The sequence below is a fragment of the Sardina pilchardus genome, chromosome 7, assembly GCF_963854185.1.
Source record: "Sardina pilchardus chromosome 7, fSarPil1.1, whole genome shotgun sequence".
Classification (NCBI taxonomy): Eukaryota; Metazoa; Chordata; class Actinopteri; order Clupeiformes; family Clupeidae; genus Sardina; species Sardina pilchardus.
The window spans coordinates 11,435,926-11,457,623 of NC_085000.1; the positions used below are offsets into that span (position 1 = coordinate 11,435,926).

General features: G+C 42.3%; 1 protein-coding gene across 1 annotated transcript in view; it reads right to left on the minus strand.

Annotated features, from left to right (window-relative positions):
* Window positions 1-2,745: 2,745 nt before the first annotated feature.
* Window positions 2,746-21,698, minus strand: part of LOC134087321 (opsin-5-like) — a 72,370-nt gene continuing 53,417 nt past the window's right edge. The window contains exons 2-6 of the mRNA XM_062540753.1: window positions 9,750-9,837; window positions 9,297-9,459; window positions 8,593-8,720; window positions 5,294-5,628; window positions 2,746-3,891 (exon numbers count right to left, since the gene is read on the minus strand). Coding sequence (XP_062396737.1) covers window positions 3,373-3,891; window positions 5,294-5,628; window positions 8,593-8,720; window positions 9,297-9,459; window positions 9,750-9,837 — 1,233 coding nt within the window. The 3' untranslated portion in view covers window positions 2,746-3,372. The remainder of the gene's footprint in view (window positions 3,892-5,293; window positions 5,629-8,592; window positions 8,721-9,296; window positions 9,460-9,749; window positions 9,838-21,698) is intronic.

Genomic DNA, 21,698 nt, shown 5'->3' on the forward strand with positions numbered 1-21,698 from the left:
TGTTTGGCCAAGGGCACCTTTAATCACCCAGAAATACACTGTGAACACAAACCCACAAACAATTTCATAAAAACTCCTTCTTTTCTTCTCCCTTCACTTCAGAGTGTTACAATTTTGTGGAAGAAAAATGACTTGTTAAGTATTGGGTTGAGAAAGTAAAGCAACAAAGACAACAAAGGGACATTTCAGTTTGAGCATGCTTTTCCCTCTCTGCTTTGCTCTTGTTTGTTCCGCACCGAGCGAATAACAACCTATTTCACAACTTTTATTATGTTCTATTCCTTGGTCTGATGCTGTACTTAGGAATTAAATTACCGTAACAATCCACAAGGGGATAAAATAGGGGATAAAATACTTTGTCAATGTTTTCGTTGGAGATGGTCATGGAAAACAATGTAAAGCCACATAATTCCATCAAAATGCTCCTCACCTCCAGTTTGAATTGAATTACCCTGGGAATGATCGGGTACAAAAACAGTAGGGAGTCACAAAGAAGTACAGACTTTGTGTATCTGTATTGAAAGCTATTTGAGAGCTTTTCCTGGTAGCGGTCTCCCAAAGGAACAACATATAACACACATTTTGAAATAGTGCAGATCACAATGTTCAACATTTATTTACAAATCAGGACCAACTACTGTAGAATGTGTAAACATTTCTTCACAGTGCATTATTTTTTCAAAGCGCAATAAGATCACTGACGACAATTACAATACATGATAAAAGTCCGATAAAACTCTTTCATATCAAACTCTCCATATGTGCATGATGTACAAACTACACATCACAATGTGGTCGGGCAGGGGACCCGACAGTAGCAAGGAGCAAGCAAGGGGTTGAACAAACAGACCAGAGATTGTGCCATTTTGGCCATGCCTCACAGTAGCACAAGTAAATACGCAAAGGAACCAGGGGCAGCTAGATGGCAGATGAAGATGCCAAAGTCTGGTCTTTTAGAATGATGTGTCCAGTCAGTCTGTTAGTAAAGAAACTAGTCTGTAAATACCCCCCTTTCTATTAACTCCACTTGATTGTCAGGTTTGCTTATTATTATCAATAGCAATTCTTCCAGATTGTTGCAAACAGGACCTGGTCTTTGGTATTATTTGCCCTCAATGGTGCCTTCCAGGCAGTGCTGACTTCAAGGCACTACTCCCCTCAGTTTAGGGGTAGGATGAGGGTTGAGGGGGTTAGGGTTAGGAATAGGGTAAAGGTAGTGCCTTTTAGGCTGTGCTACCTGGAAGGTGCCGTTGGGGGCAAAAAACACCATTGAGCGACCTCATCTAGTCCAGTTCTGCTACATCAAGACAGGGTCCGTTTGTGGTGACAGCTACCATGAGGGTACATACTGTAGTATATAGGTCCACATATATATTGTTAAAGGAGCTTTGTGAAATTCTGTAGGGTTTGAATTGTCTTGAAAGCAGCCATACGGCACTTTAGTATTCACTTGCATTGTGTATTTGACAAGAGAGTTGGCCCGGCGCTAACAGATGGCAACTTCCGGGATATCAGGACAACACGGTGCTTTGGCATTTTTGACATTCCATCAAAACAGATGTTCCTTCATATAATGTTGCTATTTCTAGGTCTACATGTAGGTTGTTGATGTTTTAACCTAAACAAATGCCAGCATAAGTTAAATATGAATATTTTTTTCCTGGAGATGAAGTGGTTTCTTCAGTGAATATTTTTGGATGAGATAAATGTGGCAGGACAATGTTCACCTTTTAACTGCCACAGCCCATCCACTCTCACAGTTGGTGCTCTGCTGGTGCCATGGCAACCTGTGTTTAGTCTCTTCCAAGAGAACGTGGCGAGCATGGCATTGCATAATATATAGGGCTGGAATTACTTTGCAAAACTTCTGGATTCTCCACAACTAAGTCAGAGACAGCCGACACAGTTTGGGTGCTGTTGGTTGTCAAAAACCTAACTAATCATGACCAGGGGAAGACACTGCACATTAATTTATAAATACAACAATTAGTAGCCTCTATGACTGGTGGGTTTCACCACATACTGTGGCAATAATGTATAGTTCGGTGGACTGATTAAGCATGGGCTCTGTCAACTGTATCCATATTCTGCAGGTATGTAAAGGAATCTGCAATTTGCATATGCTTTGGTCAAATTTCTTATGCTCAGTCTTGCAAAGAGCAGCCGTAACTTCATTCACTTCATTAACACCCCCCCTTTTTAATCCAACAGACAGAGTAATTAGTCGAGCTGCCAGAAGTCCAAGTTGTATGTGAATTGTGATTAGGCGAAGTGATCCGACATTGCCCATCCCATCTCGCTTGCACTTGCATCCACAGCGAAGACTTGAATTGAGCTCATTTTGATTGTGTTACAAGCTCTATTTTACTGGAAGCTGCTTGCTGCTGGGCGATCTCAAGGTCATTGGGTCACTGTCTGTGGGACAAGGACACTGACATTGACACTTACGAGGAGGACAGTGAGGTCTGCCGAGGCTGGCTTAGTTAACTGACTCCCTCTTTGGCCTGGACACAAAGACAGATTTTGGAGGCTTGGGCAAAGGCCATTGGATAAATACTGTTATTTTTAGACTCCCCCCCCCTTTCCCTGTTCTGTTTTTTAATCGGACAGAGCAGATTTGCCCCCCCTATCCCCCCCCCCCCTCCCCACAGTCTCTTGGACTCTGTCAGATGACTCTGCTTGTTTTTCATGATAATTGGCTCTCCCCCCATTCATCCCTCCCTCCCTCCCTCTCTCAATGTCTCTCTGCTCTCTGTTCTGACTTCATTTCCCTGTCTCCTTCTATTCACTCTGCCATTCCTCTCTTTTTCTTTCTCTCGCTCTTTCTCCCTGTTTCTCTGTCCATTTGATGTGTCCTCTCTCTCTTTTATTCCTAACATCATATCTCTGTCTCCCCCCCCTCTCTCTCTCTCTCTCCTGGGCTGTCTTGGGGTCTTTCTCTCCCCCCTCTGTCTCACCCATCAACCCCCTCTTTCTCCTTCATTCCCTTGTTCCTTCTCTCTGTCTCCATGCCCTTCTCTGTTGCACTCAGTCCTGTGTTAAAGCTCTTCTCTGTGTAATCTCTTCCTCTTTTGCCTTTGGCTCTATAGACGCCCCAATGTCCCCCTGTAGTTCGACTTCAACACACCTGACTAATGCCGACATGTCCCTGAAGAGCCGGGTAGCTGAACAAGGTGAGTAAAAAAAAAATACAGGAGTGACTTAGGCCTCCAGGACCACCGATCATCAAGTAGATGATGCCCCTTGGATGCCCAGCTTTGCCCTTGTTCATCTATTTTTTGGCATCGCTCATCCATCCACCCAGTGTCTCTCCTGTTCGCCCGTGGCCCTCCATAGTATCACATGAGCAAAGCCTTCGTGTAGCAGGCACCCCTAGAGGAAGTTGTGTTGCATTTTTTCAGGGAGTTGACAGACCATGACCTCGCTGTGGCCAGAGTCCGTGAGCATGCGCGCTGTCCGCTGAGGTGGGGTCAGATGACAGCGCGTGCCTCCACTGCTACCACCACCCACCTCTGCGCAGTGCAGACACGCGCCATGACTCTCGGGCAGACCGTTGGATAGCCGCGTGGAGATGCTGATGTCCTTGTGGTTGCGCTGTGAGGAGGCGGGTTTGGTCGGGTCCTTGAGGCCCGCGTTGGGGCTGCCCTTGCCCGTGCTGGAGCAGATCTTGTGGCGGAACTGCGCCGTGTCGCGACACAGCGACTTGCGGAAGTTGGGCTTGAACAGCAGGTAGACCACTGGGTTGTAGATGGTGGAGGACTTGGCGAAGATGGCCGCCAGAGCGAAGGCGAAGGGTGGAATGACGGTGCTGTCCACGAAAGCCGCCCACATGGCCACAATGGCGTAAGGGCTCCAGGCGCACAGGAAGCCAATGCACACTGCCACAGACAGCTGTGGGAAAGACACACAAACACATACACACAGGTAAGGATCCAGGCTACAACATGGACTAGGAACCAAAACATTAGCAGACATTAGGTCCAGTTGAATGATTTATTGATCTGATTGGACAAGACATTTCCACTCTGTCTCAAACCGACTACTTCCGTGAGTACACTTTCGTGCAGCACCCATGTGCCCTGTGTGCTTACTGGCATAGTGTGCACATTTTAACAGAATAGTGTTGTCTCATATCAAACGCTAACCTCCGTGCACTTCACGGAAATGACGATCGTAACGTTTAAATATGATTTTATTGGTGTCCTCAATTCGACCGTGGCATGGTCCTACTGTGTCAAAACATGAACAGTTTATGTTGTAACTTGCTTGTACCTCTGTAAATTGTGTTTTCCACCGCTGCTGATTCAGATTTCTCTACCGCGATTATGAGTTTGTAAATACTCCCTCCCCTTCCGTCCAAGATGGCGTCCGTTAAGGGCGAAAAGTGTCCATCGTTCCACACTCAACTTTTTGACCATTATGAGTGCACCATCCGGGGACTTGCAGTGCTCTTCGTGTCGTTCGAAGTTTCAGTGTGAACGCCCTCACGCACCCAAATTAAGTGTTTTAAGTGCAGAAGTGCGCTATTTGAGACACATTGTTCATGAGTAGAGATATCCATGTCCTAATTTCCCTTTACAAAGACAAATTCAGACAGTTCTATTCTGAATCCTCAGGAGTTCCTCTATTGTTACACTGTGGTTTTTCGAACCATGCAGGCTTTAAAGAACACTTAGAGGTTCCTTTGATGAACTCAAACACTTCAAGGAACCCTTTAAGGGTGTCATGTATAGCCACTTGTATTCATCAAAAAGTTAGTGCAACACGTGATGGAAAATGACTTAAATCGCTGTAACGTCGGTTTTGTCAAATTAATTCGCTTGCCAGAGGTGGATTAACGAGAGTTAAATCGATATAAATGTGTTGGAAAAGGTTTGGAGCGATATAAGCTACTCTGACGCCTGCTCAGAATGTTCACAAAGTTAGCGCTAAAATCTGAATTCTGTCTCACGCATACAAAGACGTTCACCTCACAATAGTGTTCCATTTGCTACAACTGTTGATGAAAAACCATCTAGCGCTGTAGAAAAATGTGCATTAACAGGGCTCTGATGACATGATTTTGATTTGAATCGTTCTATTGAATGGAAAACCGTTTTTGTGCTTCTTATATCACTCAAAATTGTATCGACTTATGAGCTAATTCGCTTGAAAATCTTATGGAAAAAGGGCTTATGAAGCACGCAATAGAACCATTTTTTGGTTCCATATAGCACCTTTTTTTCTAAGAGCGTATAGCAAGCAATGACTTTTAATGGGGCCAGTGACCTTGTCTGACCATTGAACTGCTCACCTTGACAATGAGAGTGTGAGCATTGGTGGTCTTGGTCTGGGGCGAGACGTGCTGTTGCACGGCCTGCCGAGAGCCACGCACCGTCAGCAAGATGAAGGTGTAGGAGAGGAAGATGATGGTGCAGGGCACCACATAGCAGAAGAGGAAGAGGCAGATGATGTAGGACATGGCCAGCATGTTGTCGGCTGGTGCGTACCAGTCGATGCAGCAGGCTGTGCCGTACGGCTCTGGCCCATACTGGCCCCACCTGACCAAGGGCCCGATAGCGAAAATGGAGGCGTAACCCCACACCCCGGCCACCAGGAGGAGTGCATGGGCAGAGGAGAACTTGTTTCCTGAGGAGAAATAAAGAAGACGAGTGTCAAGGGTCTGTGGCATAAGTAAGTGGAAGATGAAGCATCCTCACAATGTTACGGGTCTAAGTGTCCACCGGTATAATTCCAACCCCTGTCTTTATCTTTTATCCTGAAAAGTTAATTGTCAGTTAATTGTAGGGTCATGTGATATTTATGAGTACTTGCACACTATAAATGATCAAGGTTCAGGGCATATACTAACGTGACGATGTAAGCAGTACGTAGTAACCATTATCACAGATTCAGTCTACTGGCGTGATCTGAATATAACAGGTCAGATTACTAGGGGCAGCTCAGGGTTAAGTGCCTTGCTCAAAGGCACAATGGTGGCAGCTGGGAATCAAACTCATGACTCTTCAGGCTTCAGCATGCAAACCCAGCTCCTTGTCTACTACACTACAATCGCAGCCATTTCCCAATCCCTCCCCCATCTCTCTCTCCTACTCACATAATTTATATACTGTATCTGCATAAAGGAAGAAATCCCTAAAAACGTATTAGAGGCATTGCAAGCCGCAGTGTGATTGATAGCCTACTGTAAGCTACAGAAAGATACTAAAGATCACCTCGTTGAAGTCATACAGTAGACTAGGCTAAATCAGAGCCTACTTTTGTTTTTATCAAGCTGGGGCCAGAGATGATGGCCTTTGGCGAACAGTTTAGGCCTAGGCCTACTCAAAACTGTGACTAAACCGTGACTAAAACCATGACTACTGTGACTAAAAAGTTTGATTTCCCAATCCCTCTCCCCCTCTCTCTCGCCAACTTACATGATTTATATATCTGCATAAAGGAAAAAAAAAAAAAAAAAAAAAGAATTAAATGATGAGGTGAAGATGAGGCTATGCAAATAAGCACTTTTGTAACTGACACCCTGATTATGGTAGTGATTATTTTATCACTCCTGTGAATGTACCCGGCCAAGGCAGCCAAAGTAAGCGCTGTGTCAGACTTCCCTTATTATAGTGGGGATGCTTGAGTAAATTAGGAAAACTAGATGATGAGAATAACACACAAAGACAAAGGAATGTTCCAATAAACCTATAAGTGTGTTTTTTACACTCTCATACTGACGATAATATTAGCTTGGACGTTCTCCCATTTTCACTACACGTATGTGAGGAAAAGCTTTTACTTGTCATTTCAACATTCAGTCTCTCCTCAAGTTCTGTTTCAGATTCTCTCTTCATCTTTCTTCATCTCTCTACCATCTCTCTAGCATTTGCAAAAAGTTCAAGGAAACAAATTAGTAAAGCGCATACATTTAATGTATGCGCTTTACTAATTTGTTTCCTTGAACTTTCCGTCAAAATAGCCGGGCGGCGGACCTCGGCTCAGCCAGGGGTCCTGCTGTGAGCCAAAAGCACTCTAGTCTCCGTGACCATGGCATGACAGGACGATGTGGGTGCTGCACCATAATTATTTACCCTTCCTTCCCCACTTCTGCTCCCTTCCATAAACAGCATGCTCCCCCTTTCCTCTCTCCCCCACCCCCTCTCTCTCTCTCCATCTCTCTCACTCTCTCGTTCCTTACCCACTGCTTATGTATTTTTTGAGTCCTGAAGGCTTCTTTATATTTCCTGGCCCCTCGACAAATATGAAAGCAGACAGATTTCCAAATGTGTAAACAGAACAAACTGATTAATAGCCCGGGTCTTGTCACTAACCTGAGACCAGGTCAGGCACAAACATCCTCAAAAGCACAGGAGAGCCAATATACAACCGGATATAGAGGCACAGACAAGACCAAGAACGTTAAGGGAGAGGGCATCATATTAGACCAGACAGGGTCAGATGGTTGCTGACAAGTCAGTAAAGATCTGGTTTGAAGTAAAGAAATGACCTTAGGGGAACTGGCATTTGTATGGAGGTTCTGTTGTTTGTGTGGGTGATTGTTATTATGTATAACAACATGTATTTACATCAGTTGCCCATTGTAATGATAATACCCATCATCTACTCTTAACTAGTGATGTGTTGGACCTATGGAAAATCTCCTCTGCAGGCCTTTGTCTGGCCCTTTTCTCAGGCTAATGTTTATTTTTGTTTAGGCTGTCTGTTAGAATGGCCCTAGCGGGCTCCATCAGGCTCTTTAACAGCTAGTGGTGAAGACCTTAGTCAGGTAAGAAATTAGATGTCATCATTCATGATAGACAACACCCTGGGCTGCAACTGATGTTTCAGGCTCACAGGTTTGCTCTGTTTTGTTGGCATTAGTGAGGAAACAGAATCTCTCTTTCTTTAAAATGGCTCTATTTTAGGCCATCTCTGTTTTTGTTGTGGACTTTTGCTCTATGATGGTTTATATGCTACCCCATAAGAGAAGCATAGTCGGGCTACTTTGACTTATAGATTCATTTGAACATTGATTTGATTAACCTAGAAACATTATTTCATTGTCGAGATGTATGCATGCATTCCTTCCCTGTACCACTCTCCCTCAGATAGCTTGACTTCATGCAAATCAAAACAGTGGCTGTGCAAAGCCTGTTCATACAGAATACAACTGTTGCGGAGTAGCCTACACAACTTTGTTCGAAATTGATGCATTCACAACTTTGCTAAGTTAGTATAGCCTACTTATCACAATGTCAATCGCAAACACTAATTTATTAAAATGGCTCTCCACCAAACGGCCTGCTGTACCTGTACCTGTACCTGTTTGATAAATCAGCCAGTAGTGGAGAAATAACAACATAATAAGGAGTCATTTCTGGTGGAAGAACAAAATGCTGAATGAAGCCCAAATGTTTAGCAAAGGTGGTACAATTAATAAAGGCTATTGTTAGCCGTGAAAGGCCTACTAGCTACTTTTAGCTGACCAATGCTGAGCCTGAAATTGTAAATATTGACAACGTAGACTGATGGTATCAAGGATTTACCATATTGTGGGAAGCAAACACTAAGGCAGCACGTACACGGCTAATGGTAGCGAGGGCTTACCATAGTGTGGGAAACAGACTTTGAGGCAGCAGACAGACGAGAGGGCTGTGAGGTTGGTCAGGCTGCAGAGGCCAAAGAGAACCCCACAGACGGCGTAGCCTTGGCAGACCACATCTCCAAACAGCCACCTAGACAGGAGGCAGCAGCAGAGACAAGAGCAGGACAGAGGCAAGGCAAAGCATCACCATCGAGATTCTTACACGCGCCGTTGGTTAGATGGTAGTTTTAATATGATATAATATAATTGATTTTAATTCAATAGATTGGTAATAACATAACCATATTCCAATATTCCATATTCCTAACCCAAACGACATTTGGTGCCACTATGGGCAGATCCATTCCTGTCTGGGAATTCTGGAATATGTACTGTAACATACCATAATATAACAATTTTGCATATCATTTTCTGATAATAATCTTAATAAAAAATATATGAATATACATGTATGAATATATGTATTCATAATATTCCGGTGTGTGTGCATGATGGCGAAAGGATGATATTTGTAAACATTGCTTTGGATAGCACAGCACCACCGACTGTGGCTGAGTTGATGTCATAATGTTTTTAATGCTGTTGGCAAATGGCATTTAAGGGTGATATCAGTACAGAATTTAAAAAGTAGAAGACACAAACACACACACACAGACGCACACACACAGATACACACACGCACCCATAGTCGTGCTCATACATATACCTGTGAGAAAATGAGGAGGGGATGGCAAAAGGAAAGAGGCTCAATGTCATCCCAAGGTCACTGACTGACAGGTTGATGATGAAGAACTCGGCTGGCTTCAGTGAGGACCTTTTCCGATAGGCTACGAGGAGCAAGACACCGTTTCCAAGCAGCGACAGTACACCTGTGTCAGAAAGCATTGCTTAGTTGCGCCTTTGGTTATGTCAATCATGTCATCATATCAACTGACTCCACAAAGCACACTCCGTTAGCCTATTCTTCAAAACAAGATTTTCTTGCCCACCCTCAAGCTACACCTGACGAGGTTTACAGATGGAAGTGTTTCAAATTAATTTCATAAACATGTAACCAATGTGCATTATGTAACCTGACAGAATGACAAAGCTGAGACTGCGGCTATTTGCAGACCGGTCGCATCTCGGATGAGATGTTAACTGTGGCTGGTGAACTTACAAAACACGATGTACACGATGCCCATAAAATAGTCATGCTCCTTTGAGATTCTGGAAAAAAACAGGGCTGCTTCGGAAGCATTTCCCATCTGTAGGAGAAACACAGACAGACAGATAGACAGAGAGAGAAATCAGCAAATCATTGACTAATGAAAATTCATCAACTCAATTTAAATCGCACTATTCTGTCTGCCAGTGCGATTGCAATTGGTTACATTAACTTTGTCAGTTTTACTCAGTCAGATGCTAAAACGAGTTAATCAAAGTTGGCAATGAGAGCAAGATAACATGGGTCTCCTAACACCACAATGTATTCAAATGTATTGGTGTTCCAGCTTTCCGCAGGCAAAACCTCTTCAGTAAACACCCTGTTCACCTTCTGCGTGTCAAGTCCATTTTTTGCTGACAAACAGACTCAAAACGACGGAACGCCTTTATACAGTAAGAAACACACTGTTAGAGATGAGAGGAGAGGTTTTTGATCTTGAGCCAGATAGATGTCGACTCAAGGGACCCGTCCAACTCAGATCTGGGCCACATCTGGGCCACAACATAACCGTGTCCAATCCAAAGTTCTCCGCAATCTGAGGACACATTGTTCCTGATGACATCAGAGAGAAAGAAAGGGAGAATGAGAGAGAGAGAGAGAGAGAGAGAGAGGGAAAGAGAGGAGGGAGGAAGCATCCAACACAGCACCCTGAGCTAATGCCAAAATAAAAATGTCCCTGCGGATTATGGCATGGATGTGAAGTAAATAATGCAGCCATGGAACAGATTAGAGAGAGCAGAAATAGAGAGAAATGGAGAGAACAGAGGAGTGGAAAAGTGAAAGAGACAGACAGAGTAAAAAACAGAGTGCATTGGGGTTTACTTTTACGGACAAATGCTGGCAATACACAGTCAAGGTTGTTTTTCTGTTCATTAGGCTCCCCCCCCCCCCCAAGAAAACAAACAACAACAAAACAGAACAAAATTCTCTCTCTCTCTCTCTCTCTCTCTCTCTGACAGTGTGCGTGTGTGTTTGTGCATGCATGTGCGCGTGTGTGGGTGTTATGGGTGTTTGCATATTTGCTCTTAAGTAAGATTGAAGTGAAAACTGTCACTCTCTCCCAGTCCTGGCAGGTATAAAAGCAAGTTGGTGGAGAGAGAGAGAGAGAGAGAGAGAGAGAGAGAGAGAGAGAGAGAGAGAGAGAGAGAGAGAGAGGTGTGTGTGTGTGTGTGTGTGTGGGGGGGGGGTTGGTTGGGGGGCGGGTGGCATCACTCAAAACCACTTGACAGGGCTAAGAGTCAGCCACATGTCAATAAAGCTCACTGATAAACAATGCTGTGCTTGTCTCAGACCATATAAAAACTTTTTTTTTAAAAGGATAACTTTAAAGGGGAGGGGGATTCAATGGGAAGAGACAGAAAGAGGTCATTATATTTGAAAAAATGTGTTTAGTCTTCAGCTGACTTTTGTTTTTGCCCGGGGCTCAAGCTGTAGTCTTCTGAATTTTCAAATGTCTCTTTAAAAACAACATGAACTGAAAATTGCACCACGGTACAGAGAAATGGAATGGCGGAGAGGACTCTTTTAAATCAAATATTACTCCCTGGACTGCTTTTAATCGGACACCTTCATACATGCTCATGACTGAAATGTCATTCCAATTGAAATTCACCTCTACTTAACTATTCAGACAGATTAAATCCAATGCAGGGAAATACAAGATGACTGACTAGAGTTCTTTCAGGTATTTTCTAAGACTAACAACAGAAAAACAAAAACACAGTTTTAGCTAATACTTACAGCATAGGCATATCTTATCACATATCTTATTCCACGTTGGCTTCTCTTCACAGCAAGACAAGTTCCATGCCCTAACATTAAACATGTTTTTTTTTTCTCCCAGCCTGAGTACAGCTCATTTTCGTCATCATCATTAAGATGAGAGTTGAAGTCCACATACCTGTCTTATCCCGGCTCTTCGCACATGATATGATTGTTTTATGCACCAATAAGTTACAAGTGTGCTTAAAATCTGTGTGCGGACATTCAAGTGTAGCACAACCCAAGTTAAAAAAGTCAAAGTTGTGCCTGGTTCAGCCTCATCCAGGCATTATAAATTAGAGTATCAGACATTTCCCTCAGCTTTCTGGACCAATATTGAGTAAACTGAGATAGTTAGAAGAATGTGGTGTCTTGGCCCGCCCACTATAGCAGTTATACAACCCGAATACCGGGTTGTATACAACCTGAATACCAGGTTGTATAACAGTACAATTTGAATAAAAAAGAATGCTTGGCTTTATAAATTATGTCAACCCTATATTTAATTGAGAATAGTTCAACGATAACATATCAACTGTTGAAGGATAATTTCTTTTATTGTTTTTTTTGGAATATAATATGTTAATTTTAGAGGCCAGCAACATGTCTTGAAAAAGTTGAGACAGAGGCATTTTTGCCACCGTGTTACTCTTCTCCTCAGAGTGCTGCAGAAAGTTCCATTTACATGAATGGGCCTTCCCAACGTTCAGAGGTCTGTTTGATCTATATAATTACCGGTGGATAATACATTATCCTTTACTTATTTGTGGACTCTGTATTATGCTTACCTCTGATTGTTTTACAACTAGTGTATATTTCCTTCAAATAATTATAATTATGATGTTTAAATTGACCCAATAAACATGCTGTCATGCCTCTCCTAAATCTTTAAACATTACATAGCCTGCTGATATTGTAATTCAGTCCCCCACTATCTAAAAAGCATTTGTAGTGGCATTAATACATGCTACAATGAATAACAGAAGAAAAAGATTATGCGTCCAAGTGTTAAACAAAGGTGCATTTATCCTATTTCAATACATTTTTCTAAGATTTGCAAATGTTTGCAGAACATGCTCCTTTTGTTGTGAAAACATTCACCATTTATCCTCTTGTTTTGTAAACAGCCCAGTCTTAGTCTCTGGGATTCTTTTTTGAAAATTCCCAATCATGGTTCCAGTACACCTAATTAGTGGTGAAATGTTCCTCATTTGGTTGTCTTTAATGTTGCATGCATCAAATTCCAAATGTGCTAATTTTCCATGAAATAGTCACATTTCTATCCTACAATAGTTGATATGTTGTCTTTTCTCAATTTAAGGCATAGCCCTTTCTTGATTGTGTCAAGAAGAAAGGACTCGTCAACAAATGTTTGATTATCGTCACGTCAAAGGTCACAAGGGCAGTTTGTTGACAAATTTTGGCATGATCATAGACTGGGATTAAAACAATACTACAATCAATCGTTCATAGCATAGTTCAAATGACTGTCGCATTTGGATAGTCCTTTAACCAATCAGAACAATGATGCGGGTGCACCTTGGATAAGCCACTTTGTGACTGGTTCCAGCAAATGTGGACAGGAAGCAGATATTTGCAAGTTTCCAGCCTGAGCTGCAAGGCGAAATCCAATCAACGGCTGATCGGGCTGGGTTTACCATTTACCATTTACAGGTTATACCTGTAGCCTATATTTACCTATTAGGTTATGTTTTCATCTGGGTTTGTTTGTTTGTCTGTGTGTTTGTTTTTTTTTGTCTGTTTGTTCGCGAGATAACTAAACAACTTATGGATGGATTTCGATTACATTTTCAGTGAAGGTCTAAAATGACCCAAGGAAGACACGATTACATTTTGGGAGTGATGGGTATCACCGTCTGGATCCAGGAGGTGGATATGTTCGCTTGGCGGAGGTCTGCACTCTCTGACTGCTTTTCTAGTTTGTACCTGCTCCTGCAGGCTCATTGGCTGTTGCTGGTGTCTTGCACCTTTACTATATCGATTATTTCCACATCCATTTCTGTCACAACTCCTACTGCTGAGATGCTAATGTCCAGCGTATCCAGATGAACAGTCAGTTTATGAACAGTCAGTGATTGCCAAGAATTGTAACAGCTCTAAATGTTAAATAATTTAAGCTTGGACCTGTTGTTGTTCTAACTGCTAATTGAATGGACCAGCTATGAATTGTCCTTACTGGACTTAAACTACGTACTGTAGTCTGTAGGCAAATATTAGGATTCTGTATTACTTTATTGTGGACTCTAATGTTATGCTTACCTCCGGTTTTACAACTAATGTATAATATTTCCTTCAAATACTTTAATCATGATGGTAAGTATCAATTGAACATTAAACATGCTGTGTCTTCAATTGGCTATGGCATTGCCTTTCCTAAATCTTACAACATTAGTATTAGAGCCCGACCGATATATCTGCCGGCCGATATTATCGGCCGATATTAGGCATTTTCAAAACTATCGGTATCGGCCGATAAATATTTTATAACGGCCGATAAATATTTTTTTAATTAAATAAAGGAAACCCGAATATTGATCCTCCATTCACATTTCTAGTGTTGTAATTACGTGGTATTCCACCAGAGGGCGCATCTTCTTACTGCAAGACACGCACTAGACTAGTTAGTTCTACTTCCTAAACAACGACAACAAATTGCAGTTAGCGTGTCATAGTTTTCTGAAGTGGTTTGTGTGTTCATGGTAGGATGATTTTCTCGTGAAATGTAATTCTCATTTCTTCTAAAAGCCTAAATAAATGCAAGAATGTTTATCGGACATGCTTGATTTTTACTGCTGTAGACTAACGTTAATCTTAGAGCCACTGGTCACAATGTTAAGTCCAAAGCTAAAATAAATTGAACGTTAGCATTGTTGAGTGCTGGAGGCCAATTTGAATGTTGTTGTATTTGTAAAACATAAACGTGGTTATACTGAGGATATTGATAGCAGCACTGTAATTGTCTCTCCCCGACCGTCATCCCGTTGATTTTCTGATCATAAGGGGAGCTAATTTAGTTACAGGCTGCGTCAACATTTAGCGAGGGAGAGTTAAAGCGGAGTACTAATTAAGGATCTTTGATTTAGCTAGTGGAATTTAGCCGGTGGAAGTCGTATGATGCATCCTTAAAAACACCTCTGTCTGCTAACTACTGTATTAATCTGCTGTTGACTTGTTCACAAAGATCGCTCAGATTGTCAATGGGGGTCCTATCAGTGCTGTCAGTGAGTGTAAATTGTTACATTAAGCTCACGAAGACGGCACACAAAATAAATATGAGCATAGGAAACAAGTCTTCAGAGCGAACCTTAATTCCCAAACACTCACATACTCCTTTGTTCTAGTCTTCAATTTTTTTGCATTTCAACGAAGGTGTTTACACCAAGCATGGTTTACAAAGGTTAAAGGTAAAGTAAAAATAATATTTTGTGCAATGGTGGCTATCAAAGGTGAAAAGACCACACTAGCCTACTTAGCCTATTTAATTTTTAAAAATACTGTATAAGAATGTTTTATTAGGAAACCAGATGGTTAGGCCTGTTTAAACAGATAACGCCCCATCTTGATCAACATTTTATAGGAGAAAGCTTTTAAATTATGTTGGTTAAAAATGATTATCGGCCGATATATCGGTTATCGGCTATGGAAACGCTCAAATATCGATATCGGTATCGGTCCTCAAAATCCCATATCGGTCGGGCTCTAATTAGTATCCTGCTGCCACTGTAATTCAGTCCCCCACTATCTAAAATGTACATTGCCATTAAAACCAACTACAATGAAAAATATGCTTCTAAATGTTAAACAAATGTGCATTTATCCCATTTCAATTAATTTCTATTAACAAGTGTTTACAGTACATGCTCCTTTTGTTGTGAAAACATCCATCATTTATCCTCTTGTTTTGTAAACAGCCCATTCATTGTGGGTTAGCTCAAGACACACTGCAGTAGTTTATTGCACCCATAAATCTCTTTTCTGTTCCTCTGAAGTAGATTCAGAGGCCTAAAAAAAGCCCTAAAATGTCAGGTATAGACTATGCAGGTTTAGGTATTTTTGGCTACTGCAGTGTTCCCCCAAGAGTTGCGATTTATTTATATTTTACTTAACTGTTGTAAATAACAACAACTTCTTGGGACTTACCCCCCTGTACACAATGAAAATGCTTTTGTCATGGAGGTGAAGGATTAACAACAGGCAACAAAAACCTCCAACAAGCTATATCTACCAACAAGGTAATGTTTCATAATTCTCGGGAAATTCGTTGGACTACCATTCTTGGAAGTTGCATGGCTGATTTTCTTGGTAGCGACTCACTACGTCAATGCTGTATAGATATGCTAGATGAACTATTTGCCTATTGCAAGTTCGTCTACCATCAAATAAGCTTCATAAAGATCATATTGAGGTAAAAATCTTGCATACCTTTAAACATAGCTTAAAGCATCATAGCATCACGCCTTCTTTGATAGTCATATAGCCCCACCCCTCTCCAGACGCGTCTACCTGCTATTGGTTGTTACAGCTGACATTATAGCTTGTCTGCACCTTTATGAAGAATTGTCCTACTCCCAAGTGCTCGGATTGTTTTGTACCCTTTGGGTGGTCATAAAGGACTATAACAATGATGTCTTGAAGGATGATACAGTTGGACATCCACATCTATCTGCTGCGGCGGAAGATATTACTTATCAGTCCAATCCATTCAAGAGGCAATGGCAACATTTCAGCTTGGTATTTGCTATCAATTTGGTTTATGGGGTATTGCTGGCTTTTTTGTTTGTTCATGGTGTAAGTTTTGAGTGTTGAATTGATATTTTGTGTTAGTGTATCTGAATGCATTTAAGATTTTGACATTTGAAGAAAAAGTGTGAAAAGTGACATTTAATGCTGAATACTTTATTATTTGATAAATAATTTGTAGTTTTCTAAATCTGCTTGTGGTTACTGATTGATACAGAGAGTTTAAGATAGCTATGACTAAGGGTCTTATCTAGGCTGTTTTCGATTGCAAGTGTAGGACTTTGTTTTGTTGTTGCCTATGAGTTCAAATAATAGGTGATAGCGAATGCATGAAGACTCTTGTCACACACACACACACACACACACACACACACACACACATGTTTTAGCAAACGTGCTTTAGTGGAATCCTGCTGTTGCAAGCAGATTCCTTCCTTCGCTCAACATCAAAATACCAACACGCTGTTTGATTTTGCGCTCCTTGCTCTTATGGAAATGGGAATGGCACATGTCACTCCCATTGATTTAATGGATGCTATGCCCAAAACACAATCATTAAAAAATAATAATAAAAAAAAACTTAAGAACTCTCACTTTTGAACTCTGCGCTTGGCGTAGAGAACACTTTCACCACAGTCAAGATACGTCATTCAAACACACCTCAAACGTTCATGCGCATCACATTTCAACGGAAGAGCAATAGGGCCACGGAGTAATATATTTATTCTAAATCTCAAAATTTTCGAGAAAAAAGTCAGAAATCTGTAGAAGGTGGCCATAAAGGTTGTGATTGGGATATTGTTCCTATGAGTGAAAGGTGATGAGTGGCGCAACGCTAACTCTCGTCCAGCACTCGGACGACCCGGATTCAATTCCCCGTTATGAAACCATTGTTTGTAGTTTATATTGACTGAATTCAATGACCATTTTTCAACGACGACGAACAACGTTAATGGTTTTTGATAACACACTATCTGAAATAAACAGATGAATAGACAAACATTTTGAAATAAAGACAAATAAGCAGTCCAACAGATCATCACAAACTCGCGATCAGGAAGGCAAATCTCCCCTCTTCCTGCTACTATTACACGCATGCGCAGAACAGATCACAATCCCAGAATGCACTTGTCCTTGATGTCGGCGGGGCTCGATGTCAAAACCAAGTGTAGTAGGACTAATGGGTGGAGTCCTTTGTAATTAGTCAGCCAATCCGTTTATCTGGCTACCGGATAAAATAGTAGGGTGCGTTCGCTTAGGCAAACGCCTGGACACCTGCCGTTGCCACTTCCTGTTAAGCCCCTTCCTACCCGGTTGCTGGTAAGAGATTGTGTTGGGTCTCGCTCTCTCTCTCTCTCGCTCTCTTGTTTGGTTGATGTAGTGTTAATCTCTAATATTGGCTATCAATGTCCTACAGCACCGTCAGTGCTTGCCTCACTCTTCCCGCACTGTTTGCCTCTCCCGTCTCGTTCATTGTCTGGCTCCGTGACGAGCTGCTACTTGAATTGGCCTGGACACCTGCCGTTGCCACTTCCTGTTAAGCCCCTGTCTACCTGGTTGCTGGTAAGAGATTGTGTTTGGTCTCTCTCTCTTTCTCTCGCTCTCTTGTTTGGTTAATGTAGTGTTAATATCTAATATTGGCTATCATCCTACAGCACCGTCAGTGCTTGCTTCGCTCTTCCCGCACTGTTTGTCTTTCCCTCTCGTTCAGTGTCTGGCTCCGAGTGACGAGCTACTACTTAATTGGTAAGTAACCCGCCAGGGTATTAAGTTCAGTTCCTCCTGCTCCTGTATAGTTTTAATCTTGTCTGTTATGACCGTAGGAATTGCAAGTCGGCGTTGGCATCTACCGCCGTCTGGGCTAGCTCACTGCTGTTTTGCTGTATTGATTCTCCTGCAATCGCATTGCTACGTCCTGCTTCACCGACGCTAGCGGCGGTGGCGGATGCAGACACCCTATCTCACTACTGTTTGTGGCGTGGTTGTGTTCTGTGTTGCCTGTCCTGTCCTGTGGTTTATGTGTCTGAATGCAGGCGTAACCGTTGACTTATTATATTGTCTGTGGTGATTTGAGTTGATCCCTCAGTTTGTATTATTTGTGATGTGTCTTTATGTTCTTTTGATGCACTGGTAGGAGGCCATTTTCTCTTGCTGCAGATCACCAGTGATCGCAGTAGCTGCCGTCCTGAAACTTGTGTTAAGTTGTGTTTTTGCTGATTTGTGTTATTGTCCTGTTGTATTCCTCTTTTTGATTTACACACTGGGGGGAGGCCATTATCTTGCCGCAGATCACCAGTGTTTGGCAGCCTAACTATTTGGAATTGGTTTGGTTAAGTTTATCACCAGCAAGACACTCCCAGCTGCGGGCCACCCATATCCCGTTGCACGGCCTTGTGTGTGCGTGTGTGTGTTTGTGTGTGTGTGTGTGTGTGTGTGTGTGTGTTTGTCCCTGTCTATTGTTAATTTCTGTCTCTTTATTATTCCCAGGAGCTGAGGGCCTAACGTGGGGAGGGCAGCTGTTCCTCTGAGGTGGTGGTGTCCCTTCCTGTGTGCTGTGGTCACGTGTGCTCTTTGCTGTGGATCCTCCTTGCCGTGTGTGTGTGTGTGCGCGCACGTGTGATTGGTTGACTTCCCAGGACCCCCCCTGGCCTATGGTGACCTCTCTCCCCACTGGTAAGCCTCAGCCCCGGTCCCCTTCCCCTGTCTGTGTCTTATCTGTTTGGAGTGTATGCGAATACTACTGGTATCTGTTTTATTACTTTGTGATTCTATTTGTGCATCAATAAACACTTTTATGGATGGAACCACGTCTTTTGCATCTTGAGTAAAACGAACTTGTGTGCCATTACTGAACCTGGTTGTGAACTAAACATTGAAGTAATATTCCTCTGGGTGAAATTCCCAGAGTGGCGTAGTCAGGCTCTTTACAATACCACTTTGTCACACAAGCCTTGCCTTCCCGCGGGCCGCAGCAAGTTGTACTTGAACGATACCCCTGCATCTGTCCATTCCCATGCAGTTCCTCCTGCACGAAGGCTATCACATTGTCTATGTCCGACTGATTTTGCCTCCTGCACAGTCCAAGTTCACGACACCGCCTCTTCAAGGCCCGGATAGAAAATCTGTGATTCTGTGCTAAGACTGCAAGGATCTCTTTGTTAGTTAATCCAATCTCGAAATAACATTTAATTAAGTCGTCCATTTCAGCAGCACTATGCCAAGAGATGAAGTCTCAGTCAGCTCCAGCTCTGAATGACCTGGTAATCTACAAAATTTAATAGTCTAAGATACAAAATTTTGTTCATGGCAGGGATTGAACCCGGGTCTATTGAGTGCTAGATGAGATAGATAGTGCTGCGCCACTCGCCACTGTTAGTTCATGGGAACAATATCCCAATCACATGTGTAAAGTCAGTGGGCGGGCTTAACATAATGATGACTGTGTTGCTTGCGTCTACATTTGACGCCAAAGGATTTACATTGATGTCTATGGCAGCCCTTCGCGTCCTTATGAATTCGGCTTCTGATATTGACGCCAGGGGGCTTGACCATGCGCCCTTGTTCGATGAGTTGGGTTTGAGACTGTGTTGGTGACTGACATGCGACCAGAAGTTACGACGGTAATGCATCCTGCTATTTGAAAACATAACATTCACATTAAAGAGAGCGATATTTACAGTTTATGAAAATGCACTGTAGCCTACTGTTCTTATAGGCTTCTTCTACTTCTTATTATTACAGTGTATGAAAATGCACTGTACTGTTCTTCCTAGGCTTCTTAATATTATTATTATTCCGCTTACCACATTTTCCGTACGTTGAGTTGACACCAAAATCATGTCATTTGTATATTTTGAGAAAGTTCGAGTTCACCGTTTTTAGCCAAAACTCGTTAGCCTGGAAGTGACCCGGGCATGTCATTTCGCCGCTACAAAACGCTATTTTTATACCTCTTCTACTGTTCCAAACAACACTACACTTACGTGGTAGTGAGTAGAGGGTCGCTAAAGCCAAACCGAAGTATCCCCACGTCTTTATGTGGTCGGATAGAGAGTCCAGAATGAATTTAATTCCGGAAATGTCGCTGCTGCAGCTGGCAACGCTTTACTAACATTTTACTAACATTTCCGGAAAGGTACTGACTCGATTAAATAGGACCTCATTTCCAACTTAGTCGGGGTGATATAGGTTGGTGGAGACCAATTTCAGTGAATTTCTGCCCTTTCTGCCCTTCTGCCTGTTGCAGCATTCATCTCGTGCTAATCTGGTGCTGAGATAACGCAAGTCAACGGTAACATCCAGCCTGCCACTGAAAACACTCCACAGAGCACCCGAAACAAATAAATTATAATGTCAAACTATCGATGCACATGCCTGTGTTGATAGAACAATGTTAGAAATAAAACAAACCTTGCACCGCATTGCAATAGCCTACTTTGTTCCCTGTATGGCAGTGGCGGATTGATATTGAGAAACTAGTCCCTCAAAATGTAATAAATCATTGAGTTGCAAGAATAGTTTTATTTGTAAAATTATTCTATCAACACGGACATGTATATTGATAGTCTGACGTTTTAATTTACTTGTCTCGGTGTGCTGTGGAGTGAGTGTTTTGGATGTTACCGTTGAAATGCGTTAGCTCAGAACCAGCGTTAGCAAAGGGGAACGCTGCAACTGAAGGAAGGGGTTAAACGCGATAAAAACGGTCTCCACCGACCTATATCACCTCGGCAAAGTTGGAAATGAGGTCCTATGTCCAAAATTCCGAACTATTCTTTTAAGCTAGAACTGGAATGTTTAATCTTTAATCTTCACACCAACTCTCTTTAAACTAGGCAACCTTGGAACTGCATTTCTAGTTCCGCTTACCAATTTAATTTTTTTTATTCAGCTTTAACCGTTGAACCTAGAAACTTCATTCAAACTTTGCAACGTAGGTCTTCAATAGGAGAATGCTGCTATGTATTTTTCAACTTTGTTACTTTTATACTTTTAAAACTATGAATTAAAAACTATGACAAATTTCCCCATAGACTTAACATGGGCAATTATGACATCACAATCGGGTCGTTAAGCTATTAGAATCCTATGCCAGGTGTTCAGGCCACCTGCAGCATCTCCCTTACCAGGGTTGCCAATTTCGCTTATTATAAGCGACTTTGGGCTTGCTTTTTTGTGAAGTCGCTTGGAAAAATCAGAAGTCGCGGGTTGCGGGTTTTTGGGCTTGTTTTTTCCGAGTTGTGACTTGTTTATAATTTGCTCCGCACACCGCCTCCCTTTGTACTGTATACAATCCTAATGCACCACATACATACAATTCCTATGCACCACACACACACATAAGCTCTGACAACGATCAAGGCATCTCGTAGCAGCCTT